Source organism: Sus scrofa, chromosome 17 (assembly GCF_054392235.1).
Source record: "Sus scrofa isolate SSC_HxYL_T2T_F1_AM1 chromosome 17, Sscrofa_HxYL_maternal_Yorkshire_Landrace_v2.0, whole genome shotgun sequence".
Lineage (NCBI taxonomy): Eukaryota > Metazoa > Chordata > Mammalia > Artiodactyla > Suidae > Sus > Sus scrofa.
The window spans coordinates 35,936,677-35,952,105 of record NC_139399.1 but is presented as its reverse complement, the minus strand read 5'-3'; the positions used below and the strand labels follow the sequence as shown (position 1 = coordinate 35,952,105).

The 15,429-nt window shown below is 43.6% G+C and overlaps 1 protein-coding gene across 14 annotated transcripts in view; it reads left to right on the top strand.

Moving 5' to 3' along the window:
- Positions 1–15,429, top strand: part of RALGAPA2 (Ral GTPase activating protein catalytic subunit alpha 2) — a 271,235-nt gene that overhangs the window by 31,076 nt on the left and 224,730 nt on the right. For all 14 annotated transcript variants that reach the window (XR_014832899.1, XR_014832897.1, XR_014832895.1 and 11 more), the window contains one exon: positions 9,138–9,195. Coding sequence is in view for 4 of the 14 variants with exons in the window: in XM_021078032.2 (XP_020933691.1) it covers positions 9,138–9,195 (58 nt within the window). In the remaining 10 variants the exon portion in view is untranslated. The remainder of the gene's footprint in view (positions 1–9,137; positions 9,196–15,429) is intronic.

Below are 15,429 nucleotides of genomic sequence, written 5' to 3'. Positions count from 1 at the left end.
ACTCCTCTTGAATGTGTTGTAGCAAGTATGGTGTTCAGTGCAAAACCACATGTTATAGGTAGAATTATGTGCTACAATTTGGGCATTTGTGAAGGCTGTTGAAAATCTTCTCATTAAAGGTGAAGAGTCTAGTGAAATTCGATTTTCTTTAAAAGCAGTCAGGTGTTCCCATTGTGGCTCAGCCGAAACGAATCTGACTAGCATCCATGAGGATGCAGGTTCGATCCCTGGCCTTGCTCAGTGGGTTAAGAATCCGGCATTGCCGTGAGCTGTGGTGTAGGTCGCAGATGGGGTGCTCGGATCCTGCGTTGCTGTGGCTGTGGTGTAGGCTGGCAGCCACAGCTGTGATTGACCTCTAGCCTGGGAACCTCTATGTGCCATGGTGCGGACCTAAAAAGAAAAGGAAAAAAAAAGAAAAAAGTCAGACCTTTGCATAATCTTAATAAGCAAAGTGCAAAAATATCTTCTTACCATCTATCAAGCACCTTTGCTTCCAAGTTTTGGATGTTGTGTTTTTAGTACCTAGTAAAAATGATTTCCTATTGGTACCTATTTCTCTTAACCTATATGGACAGTGTTCTCTCTACTCCATGGTTCTGGACATTTCCTTTTGGTACTTTTTGATGCCCTCCCCTGCCTGCTGTCTCAGGCTTCATTCAGAGCCTCAGTTTACTCCTCTCTTGAAGTATCCTGCTATCTAGTGTTTTGGCCTGTGATTTGCTCTCCCTTCTGTCTCCCTCACCTGCCTGGAGTGTCCTTTGTGTGATGTAATTTTGATTCTCAGGACCTTTCAGTCAAAGATCAGACTCCCCAGCAAGGTGTTCAGGGCCCTTCCTGGTCCAGTCTCTGCCTCCCTCTACACCCTTGTCTCCCGTCCATCTCATCAGCATCTTACTACTGTCTCATGGGCACCTGCTGAGGGCACCCAGACTGACACCTCCGACGTTCTTGCCCTTTCTCCTTAGAGCTGTAGCTTTTAGAGCAGGAACAGTGTCCTGTGTCTCTCTATCTTTGACCCATCAAATGGTACCTGGCACAGAAGGGACACTTTATAAGAATAGTCATTAATGAATCAAATAGATGGTTGATTCAGAGGATATTTGTTTTAACTACCGGACTACTAGCAGTTCAGATCCCTACCTATAGCTTAGTGATTTGCAGTGTTGGAGATGATTTAATTATTATGAAAACTACTTTGCTTTTTTATTTTTATTATATTTTTGTCTTTTTGCCATTTCTTGAGCCGCTCCAGCGGCATATGGAGGTTCCCAGGCTAGGGGTCGAATTGGAGCTGTAGCTGCTGGCCTACACCAGAGCCACAGCAATGCGGGATCTGAGCAGCATCTGCAACCTACACCACAGCTCACAGCAACACCGGATCCCTAACCCACTGAGCAAGGCCAGGGATTGAACCCGCAACCTCATGGTTCCTGGTCGGATTCGTTAACCGCTGAGCCATGACGGGAACTCCTGCTTTTATTTATATTTTTTGTTGATTTCTTCCTTACAGTCACTTTCCTCCCAACTTCTTGAGTTAAGAACAGTTCTGTTTATTTCTTGTGTAGTAGAAAATTAAAGTCTATAGATTTGCTTCTTGCTTCAGTTTTGACCAATTTCTTCTGTACAGCTTCTTATTGTTGATCACTTTTAGTCTGTAATTGTCGTTGCGTGAGTTTTTTGGTAAACTTGAGTGTTGCTTGGAAGAGTGTCGTAATATCCCCCAAGTAGTTGAGAATTTTTTTAGTTCAGACTCTCAGTGGTGGACTCCCAGTGCATGGAGTGTGTTTGTGGCGTGTGCATTTCCTACTATAAGGGTTTGATTTACATGGCTTAGAAAAGTAACTTAGTAAATGTTTTATGAATGTAAAAATCTGTGAAGTGAAATTCTCTCCTTTCTCTCTCTCTCTATATATATTTATATGTATTAAACCAGTCTTACTATATTCAGGTCTGCTGCGTTGCACTCTGTTGCCTGTTTTATCCACCAAAGAATGCATTAAAATCTCCCACTATAACTGTATTTCCCCCTCAGTTTTTATATTTGTTTTTATTTCTGTGCCATGTTATTTGTTGCATAAAGGTTCATGAGTATTATAGCTAAGTTGTGAATTACATTTTTTGGTGTTTTTAGGGCTGCACCTGTGGCATATGGAGGTTCCTAGGCTGGGGGTTGAATCAGAGCTGCAGCTGCTGGCCTACGCCACAGACACATGGGATCTAAGCCACATCTGCCACCTACACCACAGCTCATGGCAACACTGAATCCTTAACCAACTGAGCGAGGCCAGGGATCGAACCTGTGTCCTCATGCATACCAGTCAGATTCCTTTCCGCTGAGCCTTGATGGGAACTCCGTGAATTACGCTGTAATCTGAAATAATTCCTTTTGTTCCCCTTGAAGCCTTTTCACTTAATATTGATACTGCTCTGCTGTGTGTGCTCATGTGCACCTGATATATGTCATTTTGTGTGTTTTATCATTCATCTTCCTGTGTGTTAGAAAGCCAGTTTTTATTGACTTGGTCTTTGGTAGAGGAATTTAATGTATTTATATTTATTATTTGTGTGTGTGATAATTAACATTAAAAATTTTTTTTCTACTTTTGTTTTTTGGGGAGAGGTTATTGCTTTATCTTATGCTTTGGAAGATGTACTTTCTATTTTCTGTCATTCCAATAATTATCCCTTTTTTTTTTTTGTCTTTTTGCCTTTTCTAGGGCCACTCCCGCGGCACATGGAGGTTCCCAGGCTAGGGGTTGAATCGGAGCTGTAGCTGCCGGCCTTCACCAGAGCCACAGCAACACAGGATCCGAGCCAACTTATACCACAGCTCACAGCAACACCGGATCCTTAACCCACTGAGCAAAGCCAGGGATTGAACCCACAACCTCATGGTTCCTAGTCGGATTCATTAACCACTGCGCCACGACGGGAACTCCCCAATAATTATCCTTAAATTAACAAAATGCTGTTTGAACTTTTTATTATCTATATCGAGAATAATGAGTATTTGTAGTGCTTTAACCACATATGTATTTTGTACTTCTCACTGTTGAGCTATTTTAAGCATTTTATATCCAGACTTTTATTAAAATATTTTTAAATTACTCTTAGGTTAATAGTTTGAGGACTTACCTCTATTTTGTATCCATGTTAATTCCAATTATGTAAATACAGCTACTTGCTCACAGTGTTTATGCACCTACCCCCTTGATTTAGGATTATTTATCTGTATCTGCTGGAATATGAATCAGTTAGTGTGTTGAGGAAGTGAGGCATGTGGCTGATAAACTTCCAGCTCTAGAATATCTTTTTTTTTTTTTAACTTCAAACACATACAGCTGGCTATATAATTTTCAAATCATGATCTTTTTTCCTCAAAACGCTTGCATTTTGTTTGCTTTCCAAAAGAGCTGTGGTTTAGTTATCTGTCATATGCTGGGTTCACATGGAGATGTCTGGGTTTTGCGGTGGGACTTCTTTTCTTCATGTCCATCTGTACCATGGTACCTGTTCTGTCCTGTGTGGCTGCAGTGAGCCACTGGCCACACTGTCATCTGGAGCTTGATGCTGCAGAAAGACTGTCTTGTGTTCATTTGCAGATAACCCCAATTTTTTTTTTTTGATATCTAGCTTTTTTTTTGGGGGGGGGTTGCTACACCTGAGGTGTATGGACATTCCAGGGCCAGGGGTTAAACCTGTGCCATAGCAGTGACCCAAGCCACTATAGTGACCGTGCTGGATCCTTAACCCACTGCACCACAAGGAAACTCCTAGCATTTTAAATTATATATTGAATTTATAGCTTTTAATATGCTGTGCCTAGAGACTTAATCTTGTCCAGCTTATTTAGTTCTAGGGAGGCTCATGATGTGCAGTGTCCAGCGCGAAGTTACGTGGAAGACTCTGATGGGCTCCTAGATTCGTGCTTTCCAGGTTTTCATCTCTGTGTGGTATCTTCTGATTTTAAACATTAACCTCCTTATGCATCTGTTGCTTTTATTAACCTAGGTTTTTTTTTTAGTTTTTTTTATTATTCAATTAATTTATTACATTTATAGTTGTACAGTGATCGTCACAATCCAATTTTATAGGATTTCCATCCCACAACCCCAGTGTATCCCCCACCCCCACATACGTTTTTCAAAGTCTGTGAGTCAGTATCTGTTCTGCAAAGAAGTTCAGTCTGTCCTTTTTTCAGATTCCACATGTCAGCAAAAGCATTTGATGTTGGTATCTCATTGTATGACTGACTTCACTTAGCATGATAATTTCTAGGTCCATCCATGTTGCTAAAAATGCTGGGATTTCGTTCCTTTTAATGGCTGAGTAATATTCCATTGTGTATATGCACCACATCTTCTTTAGCCACTCCTCTGTCGATGGACATTTAGGTTGTTTCCATGTCTTGGCTAACCTAGGTCTTAAAAAGGATTCAGTGTCCTCTTGGGTCTTTTAAGAACATGAATTAGGATTTCTAGAGAAATATACTCTTCTTTCATCAAGTCTGTTTCAGAGCAAGGAATCCATTCCTCTTTAGGATGGTCTCCTTTACTGCATGTTCTGGGAATGTTCTGCTTTCATGGAAGGGGGGCCACCCCCACCCCCATGCATCTCTTTGCAGCTTCATCAGTGCTTTTTTTTTTTTTCCTTAGGGCCACACCCAAGGCATATGGAAGTTCCCAGGCTGGGGTTTGAATCAGAGCTGCTGCTGCTGGCCTGTGCCATAGCCACATCAATGCCAAAACATCTATGATCTACACCATAGCAATGCCCAAATCCTTAACCCACTGAGGGGGGCCAGGGGTTGAACCCACATCCTCACGGATACTAGTTGGATTCATTCCCACTGAGCTACAGTGGGAACTCCTTATCTGTGTTTTAAGCAGTAATTCCTGAGTGTTCTGCTTGTAAGTGGGATCCTTTACTCGTTCTGGGTTTCTGTTGCTTAGTGAGGTTTTCCAACATTTTTATATAGGTTGATTTCTAAAATACAAGAGGGAGAAATTAGATGTCCCCCCACCCTAATCTCTGTCTCTCTCTCTTTTTGCATTCCATATTTCCTTTAGATGTCTTTGCCATGTATTTTAAGTCTCTTGAAATATTTCTTTTTCTTGTTAGCCAAGAAAAGTATTGCCTTTTGAGTGCTGGTCTATCAGGTGTTGAAGTTTCCTATCATGTTGGGAAGCACAGTTCCGTTCTCAGTTTTTTTATCTCACGCCTGCTCACAGGTTCTTTGTCTCTGTGATGTCCTACACCAGAGCCACAGCAACTCGGGATCCAAGCCGTGTCTGCAACCTACACCACAGCTCACGGCAACACCAGATCCTTAACCCACTGAGCGAGGCCAGGGATCAAACCTACATCCTCATGGATGCTAGTCAGATTTGTTAACCATTGAGCCAAGACAGGAACTCCTGAGTTTGATTTTAAAGGCTGAAAATGATGGGAGAAGGTAGAGCTGTGCTTTCCTGACTCAGTTAACAGCATGGCTTGTGATTAGCTGGAAAGGTACATGGGAGGAGAAGAAAAGCATTACTAAAATTTATAGTCATTTTTTTTTTTTTTTTTTTTTTTTAGTAGTAGTCATCTTATTTTTAAGATTATGTAGTTCCTGGAGTTCCCGTCATGGCTCAGCAGAAACGAATTTGACCGGCAACCATGAGGACACAGGTTCGATCCCTGGCCTTGCTTGGTGGGTTGGGGATCCAGTGTTGCCGTCAGTTGTGGTGTAGGTTGCAGATGTGGCTTGGATCTGGCATTGCTGTGGCTGTGGTGTGGGCCGGCGGCTACAGCTCTGATTGGACCCCTAGCCTGGGAACCTCCGTATGCCGTGGGTGCGGCCCTAAAAAGATAAAAAGCCAAAAAAAAAAAAAAAAAAAAAAAAAAGGTTATGTAGTTCCTTACTTTAGCTCTATTTTTCTTAAATTTCCAAGTCCCAAATAAATGTTGATGCTCAAAATTCAATGAAAATGTGTTGTCCACCTTAGCTAGTGGATTCATTTTTAGTGAGAGGTGGGTGGCCAGGCCCGGGGCGGCTGGAGAAGGCTGCCTGGTCCCCAGGTCTCGCTGGGCGCATCCGTGCCACGGGTCCCTACTCATGTGGGTCCTGCCGACACCGATTACACTCCTGCCCCGGCTTCATAGTGTGTTTCCTGTAAACCCAGCTGCCCTTTCTCATGGTAAGTTTTCTAAACTTTTCCTGCTCAAAAGGCCAAGGAACTGAAGGACTTCTGTTCTTCCAGACTGAACTTTCTCTTTTCTCCTGGATCAGAGTTTTCTTTACTTCCCACCCCTGTGTCACGCGACTGGTTTTGGGGAAAGCTGCACCCCATGCGCTCTGTCTGTGGACACAGGTGGAATTGGTCGTTGTCTGAGTTCATTTCCTTGCATCAATCAGTAGTGAATAGTTTCCTCCTTCTTCACTGTCCTACCTTTCTAAGTGGAATTGAAATCAAGTGTGAATCTCCTGGGATGTGGTGCAGTCATCTGGTAGTAATTAAAAAAAAAAAGTTTCCTGCACAAATGAAACAAAGACCAGTGCTTTGAAAGCACACCATAGCATCTTGTATAAACTCCAGCTTACATCTCACATTATTCCTGGTCATGCAATAGGTTCTGAAGAAAAAAGAACTATGGATAATCAGTTAAAAGAATGACAGATTCCCTGATGTGCTGATCAGTAGTAATGCCTAATTTCGATTTCGAGTGTGCTGTAATGGATTACCATATAGATGCAGCTGAACGCCAGGCATTAACTACAGCCATGTGTTTTTCAGAAAAGTAATATTTATTCACACTGTGTGGCTTTCCTGCATCTTTTTTTTTTTTTTTTTTTTTACTTTACTCTCTCGTGAAACTACAAACAAGATGTCAATAGCTTATGTGCCATTCGCAGCGGTGTAGCTTAGACTGTCGGCTGCAGTAGAAAGGCCGCATTTCATGTGCCTCCGTAGAGGTAGGCTTCATCTGGGACTTGCTGAGGGACAGGCTTGGCATTTAGATACAGATGGTTGCTTGGGGCTTTATTTTTATTGACCTCATAGACTTTAATGCATAAAAAATGGCCCTCGCCATGTTTGAGTGCAAGGAGCATCTGCGCGGGTGACGCTTCCCTGCCTTTGAGTTGTTGTGTAAGATTCCATCTTTTTGGGAGTGTTCTTGGTAGCTCATCTGATGGGCATGGTGTTTCTTCTCCAAACCTTCTGGGGTGTCTTTTTAGTATCTTTAAAGTCTCTGCATCCGGTAAACCTGAAAACTTTTATCCAGAAGTGGCGATGATGGGGAGTTGGAAGCCTCGGTGGCTGATGGACAGACAGTGTCCACGCATCCAGATGCCCACCATCTTGCTGTTTTCTTTGTCCTCCTTTATCCTAAAAAGACGTTTTGCTTTGTTGCATACTAAAAAAAGAAAAAAGACCAGCCTGTATTTTGGAAAGCCGAAAAAGCACGATCAGTGCCAGATCGGTTTCCTGACCCCAGTGATGATTGAAGAACAAGGCCAGGCTCTCGTCTCTTCCAAAAAGAGCTCTACCCTGAATCTTTGGAGTAATTTTTTCGGCATCTGCTGTATGCAATTTTCAGATTGAGCAGCAAGAAGGGAGCAGGAAATGATTCTGGGATGTAGGTGGGGCGCCAAGTTCCTCCGGAGGAGAGAGCATGAGGAAGGGGGACACGGGGTCACTGCCGTGCCCTGCACTCGGGGGAGTGGCCTGGACAGCAGGAGGCAGGACGGGGAGGGGGCTCAGCGGGCCCAGGCTCTGTCCCTGTGAGACAGCAGCCAGCCGATGGGAAACACCGCTGGCAGAGATTGTACCCCCAAAGTAGGGTGCTCTTCTGTTAGGACTCAGCCTCTGGTTATGATGAGAAGAGTCTGGTTAGTATTTTGAAGATGACTGTGGCAGACAGCAGTGCTGCTCGTGTCCCCTCCAAGCCCAGCTGCAAGGAGTGGGGTCAGCCGGAACTACCCCCAACCCCCGTGCTGTCAGTCTCTGCTCCAGTGCTCCCCGGTGGTCAGCTCTCAGGGGCACTCGAGGCCCCCCACCAGATCCAGCTTCCTCATTTCTCCCTCACAGATGCTGGTCCCCAGTAAACCACTGGCACTCCTAACCACACACAGAGACCTCAACCTGCAACAACTAACACTCATTTGTTATCAAACATATTGAAATAGCCTCTGTAGGAAATTTTTCAGTAAAGAGAAAGTATGAGTCAAAGTATCATAAAACTTGACAGCATTACTGACTGTTGCCAACCTAAGGGCCCATCAACAGAGGAATGGATAAAGGTGTGGTACCTACATACAACGGAACACCGCTCAGCCGTAAAAAAGAAGGAAATAATGCCATTTACAGTAGCATGGATGAACTTGGAGGGTGTTAACGCTGAGTGAAGTTTCAAGTCAGAGAAAGACAAATACTGTGTGGTATCACTTATATCTGGAGTCTGAAAAGTACAATAAACTAGTGAATAAAACCCAAAAAAGAACAGACAAGAGGTACAGAGAACAAACTCGTGGTTATCAGTTGGGTTGGCAGTATAGAGATGGGGAAATGAAAATGGTTATTCTATGGAATCGTGTGTGCGAAACTTGAAAATTGCAAAGTACTCTAGAGTTTTTTAAAATTTTTAAATAAATAAATACATTTTGACTGGGAAAAAAAGAATCATAAAACATAGGTGCACATGGAACCTCTCTTGAGTCTTGAGTCTTTCTCTCTTGAGTCTTGATTTTAATGGAAATGGGAAGTGGAAGGAGAAAAAGAAGAAACCTAGAGAATCTGGCATTTGAGAAGTTACTCTCTAATATTTTAGTAATGGCCATGATGTAATTAAGATAAAATTGTCACTTTTTATCATTTCCATTAGGGAGAATTCAAGTTGGGACAGTGATATCTTTAAAACATTCAGGGACGTAAGCTTGCTTGGGACAAGTCAAAGAAACTGTCCCATGGGGATCCAGAATAAAGTGCAACATTTATGTTATTACAAATCTTTTTTTTCTAAAATATATCTGTATATATGTATAAAATATATCTGTATACATGGCATGTACTGTGGGCTATCATGAAAATGTGTAATTTCATTTGTTATTTATTTTCTTTCATCTGTTATTCGTTTTTTTGTTTGTTTTGTAGAAAATACTGCAGTTTCTACCTGAACGAATTTTCTTTCGATGGCATTACCAGAGTATAGGTAAGAACAATTGCCTTAAAATTTTTTAAGTGATGTGAATTTCTTCCAGTTGTGTTTTCAGTAATGTTTCCTATAAACAACACCTTCCAAATAAGTTAGAGCAGGGAGTATTACCAAGGGTATGCGAACTAAAACTGAGACCAGTCAGCTTTGGAGGAAAGTACATTATCTGTCTCTTGCTCTAAAAGTGGTTCATGGACTTGTAAGCATCAGCCTCCCCTGAGAACTTGTCAGAAAATGCAGACTCTCAGGCCTCAGCCACACCTGTTGAATCACAGCCTGCCTTGCCAGCAGGAGTCCCAGGGGGATTCCTGTGAACATGGAGTTTGAGAAACATTGATCTGGAGTATTCTTTTTTTTTTTTTTTTTTTTGTCTTTTCAGAGCCACACCCAAGGCGTATGGAGGCTCCCAGGCTAGGGGTTGAACTGTGCCTACACCACAGCCATAGCAATGCTGGATCCAAGCCACATCTGCAATCTACACCACAGCTCATGGCAACACTGGATCCTTAACCCTCTGAGCAAGGCCAGGGATCGAACCTGCATCCTTATGGATACTAGTCAGTGGGGTTCATTAACCACTGAGCCACGATGGGAACTCCTGGAGTGTTTTTCTTTCTTTTTTTTTTTTTTAATTTTCCCACTGTACAGCAAGGGGGTCAGGTTATCCTTACATGTATACATTGCAATTAGCTCGCCGTGATCGTTTAGTGGTTAGTACTCTGCGTTGTGGAGTGTTTTTCTTAAAGAATTTTACATGTTTTTCTTACAAGAATATTCTTGTACTTCAGGCCTTTATCATTGATGTAGTAGCAGGAGGGAACTTGAAATAAAGCAAGTCGCCATGGCTGCCCTTCTGTTCACTTGCTGACATCTAACAACAGTCTCTCAATTTAATAGTCACAGTACAACAGGAGTAATTTGTGACTTGGATTGTGAATTTACCTTCTCTTGAAAGAGCATCTGGTTTAGTTCTTCTGCCTTAGAAGACTGGCACTCCTTTACCAGATGATGGTATTTGAAGGGAATGTGACCCTATAATGGAATCTTAACCATTTGATCATTCATTCAAGTATTTATTGAGGGAGAGACATTTATGTGCAGGGTTCAGGGGCAAAACCAGAATATCTCACCACACTGTGCTATGTAAGCTGATTGCCTCATGGGGGTTAGAGGAGGAAAACGGATTCCAGTATGACTGTTGCTGTAAAAGAAGTGTAAGCGTAGCCCAGACAAAAAGAATTGAATAATTCTCTTCAGAGGGATAGAGGAAGCCTTTGAAAGAGGTAATTTCGATCTGAGCCTTCAAAGATGAGTGTGGGATGGGCTTTCTAGGTGGGAAATCAAGATGGACCCGGAAGGAGCACAGCACCCTCAGTGGATAGTCCCAAGTTCAGGATCCTGAACTTAGTTCAGGATGATTTAGGTGAAAACTGTAATTGACCTTTATATAAACCGAATTATTTACAGTCACATGTTATACATGTAAAGAAGTTAAGTACATACTCAGAGTCCATCTGCTGAACTGAATGAATAAATCGTTAAGATTGTGCTTCAGTCTTTAAATCTTTCAAACTCAGATGTTGTTCTTTCAATTTTAGAGTTGTTGATAGCATTTCTGTTTAACTGGTGCTCTGACCCTCTGTATTTAAATTAAAGTACAAATGAAAAAAATCAACTGTTAAGTATAATTCAGAGAGATGTGGGGATCTGTGATGCTCCCTGGTGTAGCAGGAATGGATGCCAATGAAAATAGCTGCATACAGGAGTTCCCATGGTGACTCAGCGGGTAAAGAACCTGACATAGTGTCCGAGAGGATGCAGGTTCGATCCCTGGCCTTGCTCAGTGGGTTAAGGATCCAGTGTTGATGCAAGCTGTGGCGTAGGCCTCAGCTGCCGTTCTGATTTGACCCATAGCTTGGGAACTGTGTTTAGTAGTGCTTCTTAGAATCTTTTACTGTAGTCTATGTCGTCTGTATCATCATTCCTCAAATGAGACTTTAAAATGTCTGAAGACTAGTAGGCCCCCCCCAAGCATGAATAAATTTATTAGAAATTCGGGTAGAAATTAATTTTCCATTTGTGTTGTGAAACGTTACGTATCTAATGACTCTGCCCAGTACCTCATGGGCTGGTTCAAGTTGCAGGTGCAAGTAGCCTTTGTTCCTGGGATAAGAATATCTTCTGAGAACAGGGACTTCTGTACAGTGCTCGGTCTCCTGAACCACTGTGAGAGCAGGTGTGTTCCTAGTTTGTCGACTAGAATAAGGCGGCTGTGACCCAGCCAGAAGGAGTCGTGTCTCTGAATGCTCAAGTGTGAGCATCTGCATTATAAAGTCATCCTCGCGGCTGGCCCTTACATGGTTCATGCCTGACTCAAAGAGCCTCTTTTCAGATAAATAGATTTTTTTTTTTTTTTTTTTTTTTTTTGTCTTTTTGCTATTTCTTTGGGCCACTTCCGCGGCATATGGAGGTTCCCAGGCTAGGGGTCTAATCGGAGCTGTAGCCACCGGCCTACGCCAGAGCCACAGCAACGCAGGATCCGAGCCGCGTCTGCAACCTACACCACAGCTCACGGCAACGCCAGATCGTTCACCCACTGAGCAAGGGCAGGGACCGAACCCGAGACCTCATGGTTCCTAGTCGGATTCGTTAACCACTGCGCCACGACGGGAACTCCAGATAAATAGATTTTTGCGCCATTTATCAAAGTGGGTAGAACTTGGTGTTCAGGCAGGTCCGCATCCCTTTGTGACAATCGTCAGGCCAGATATGCTTTGGAATCCAAGTTTCTCGGGTTTGAGAGTGGCAGTGCGGTGCACTGGTATAAAACGACCATCAGGTGACCCTCAGGGGTCTGGACAGTGCCCTGCCAGCCAGACTGTTGCGGTTGCTGTGGCCTCAGATGTAAGTACTCAGCGACACCCCAGCCAGCCCCAGTCAGATTAGCCTGGTGTTACCACCCCATGTGTGCAGGGCAGGGCAGGTCCTGCCACTGAAGAGCTAGCAGAGGAGTTCCCATTGTGGCACAGTGGAAAGGAATCCGACTAGGAACCATGAGGTTGTGGGTTCGATCCCTAGACTTGCTCAGTGGGTTAAGGATCTGGTGTTGCCCTGGTTATGGTGTAGGCCAGCGGCAATAGCTCCAATTAGACCCCTAGCCTGGGAACCTCCATATGCCGCAGGTGTGGCCCTAAAAAGACAAAAGACAAAAAAAAAACTAGCAGAAAAGTTTCCATTTTCATAGCTTTTGGGATTTTGAAGTTGCCAGTAAGGGATCGTGAATTTGTAATTCTACACATTTCAGGTTTTTTTTTTACATACCTCACTGTACCTCTTGCATTCTTCCCAGTCTGTTTAGATCTGTTAAAACTATTACTTTTTGTCACTCAAGGTCCTGACCAAGTTAGTTAAAGAAAGTAACTATAGGGAAACATCAGATTTCCAAGGGAAGGAGCATGCCTTAGGCATCTCCTCAACACTGGCATCTTGGCCTGTGCAAAACCTCCGAGGTGAGGGCTGGAGTATTTCCCAGTGCCCAACAGTCTAAGTAGGAATCTAAGCTTCCTTATTCCAGGTTCTGCGAGTTCTAGGTACATAGGATTCCTTACCCAGCAGGCAGAACACTGCTGTATAAACTTATTATTTTTTTTTTTGTCTTTTTGCTATTTCTTTGGGCCACTCCTGTGGCATATGGAGGTTCTTAGGCTAGGGGTTGAGTCGGAGCCATAACCACTGGCCTACACCAGAGCCACAGCAATGCGGGATCCGAGCCGCATCTGCAACCTACACCGCAGCTCACAGCAACACCAGATCGTTAACCTACTGAGCAAGGGCAACCTCATGGTTCCTAGTCGGATTCATTAACCACTGCACCACGATGGGAACTCCCTGTATAAACTTCTTAATTAAATGTTCTGTGGGGCAGGTAGGGGCCAAGGTGCTCTGAAATATTAAGTTAGCACCTTGAAGTTTGGTTTTCATCCCAGTGATGCAGGATGCTTCCTGTCCCCAGTACAGAAGACAGTGTTACTAAGCATAGAAGCCTGAACTAAGAGCAGCTGCTATATTTTGCAAGTTTTAGATGTTCTCAGACCCCCCCACCCCCACCCCATAGCCATGTTTTATCCTGAGAAGGAAGGAGATGATTCGAACATCATCTGCCACAGTGTTGGAAGCCTGCTTATCTTGTCACCTTGTTTGTAGCAAAGAGAGACATCCTATTTCTCTTAAAACTGTTTTTAGAAGGAACATATTGTAAGGTTTTTAAGACTAGCTCCTTGCTGTAAATCATTGATTGAGGAAACATATTTATGTGTTTGCTTTTCTTTTTATGGCTGTGCCTGTGGCATATGTGGAAGTTCCTGGGCTAGGGGTTGAATCAGAGCTGCAGCTGCAGGCCTGTGTCACAGCCACAGCCATGGCAACACTGAATGTGAGCTGTATCTGCGACCTACACGGTAGCTTGTGACAGTGCCGGATCCTTAAACTGAGCAAGGCCAGGGATCAAACCCACAGCCTCACAGAGACATCGTCAGGTTTTTAACCTGCTGAGTCACAACAGGAACTCCAGGGACACATATTTGGAAGTTTTGCATTGTGCAATGAACCTGTTTCATTGTTCTGAGCATCTAGAGGTACTGCTTCAGGTGATGTTTGGAGAGTAAGGAGATTAGAGAGAATAGGGCTGACACAACACGTGTGAACTCTGTGATATATGCTGACCTGCTACCCTACCCAACTATTTATAAATTTCCACTACTAGTGGAAAAAAAAAGGTGGTTCAATTTTTCCTGAAGTTCTTTTTAGGACAGAAAATCATCGTGGATAAATGGGGCTGCTTGAAGCCTTACCTGTGGGCAATACTGAGAACTGTCAAGGAGTGAGATGATGACAGAGAATGGCACATCAGCAAACCAGGGATATTTGGTGCAAGGGCAGGCTGTGGTACCCCTCATGTGCCCACGTGTCATCAGTACAGGACTCGAGTTACACATGTGTTCCCTTTAAGAAAGTTTATTGCTCCTGAACCTGTTCTAAGCATGTATATATATTAACTCATTTAAACCTCGGTACAGTGCCCTGTGGTAGAGGCTATGAGTATCCCATTTTACAGATGGGAAAACTCAGGCATGATGAAATTAAGTAAGTGACCCATGTTCCACAGTAAGCACAGAACCTAGATTTGAACCCTAGCAGTCTGGCTCCTGAATCTGGCTTGTAACTTCTAAGCTGCACCGCTTCACATGTGCAGAAGTTTCTGATACAACAGCCTGGAGTAGATCCAATACCTGTGTATTAGTTTTCTATTGCTGCTATAACAAATTAACCAAATCATTTTAAGAAGTAGGGGCCTACTGACGGACATGGGGCATAGATTCTGTATGTCTCTTTGTAAAGACTGTTCTTTTTATATGTACGTTTCTCCTCCCACTGTAGGGGAGAGTGGATATAGGCAACTATGGATTAGCTGAAAGTTAAAAATGAAAGTGTTGGGTCCATTTCAAGAAGGGGAAGGACTGAGCATCCCCAGGGGTCACACACAGTGACCAGGAGAAAGTGTGTCCGAGAGTGTACTGTGAGATGATGCACTTGCCAGATGTCTGGGAAGAGAGCTGACTGCACACTTTGTCCTCAGCCTCCTGGCAGTTAAAGTGTCTGTTGCCCTGCCAAGCAGCATGAGGTCCTCATAGGCATAAGGGAATCAGTCTTAAACAGAGGCAGAATGGACTTTGTTGAGAAAGGATGCACGTGGAGGCAAGGGACGAGGCCCTGGCTGGCGGGCAGGTGTGGAATAAATAGTCCCGTGAGCAGAGTGCTTGAGGCTGAGCTGTGAGAGAGCCCTGCCTGGTCAGCGCCGACTCAGCTGCACATGCTTTGGTGGCGGCAGAAGTGAAGGGAGGCGGGCACTTCCTTACTGACCACAAACCATTAGTGGTTTAGTGCTGTGACCTGGTCAAAATAATGGTGAGTTTCCACCACGTCCAATGTTAGGTGTTATAAACGGTACAACAGCCATAAAACGCTCCTTCAGAAAACCAGTGATTTTGTTACGGCGAATGAATTCCTAAAGCATATGTATTTAGCTGACATGCACGTATCTGGCCCGTGGGTATGACCTGCAGCAATGTTGAGGCACTGGCACCATTTCTTCGAAATGCACTGGTGGAGTAAAGGTGACTTGAGAGCCAGGTTTCAAATATTGCACAAAACTTGCCATCAGGAAATCTAAAT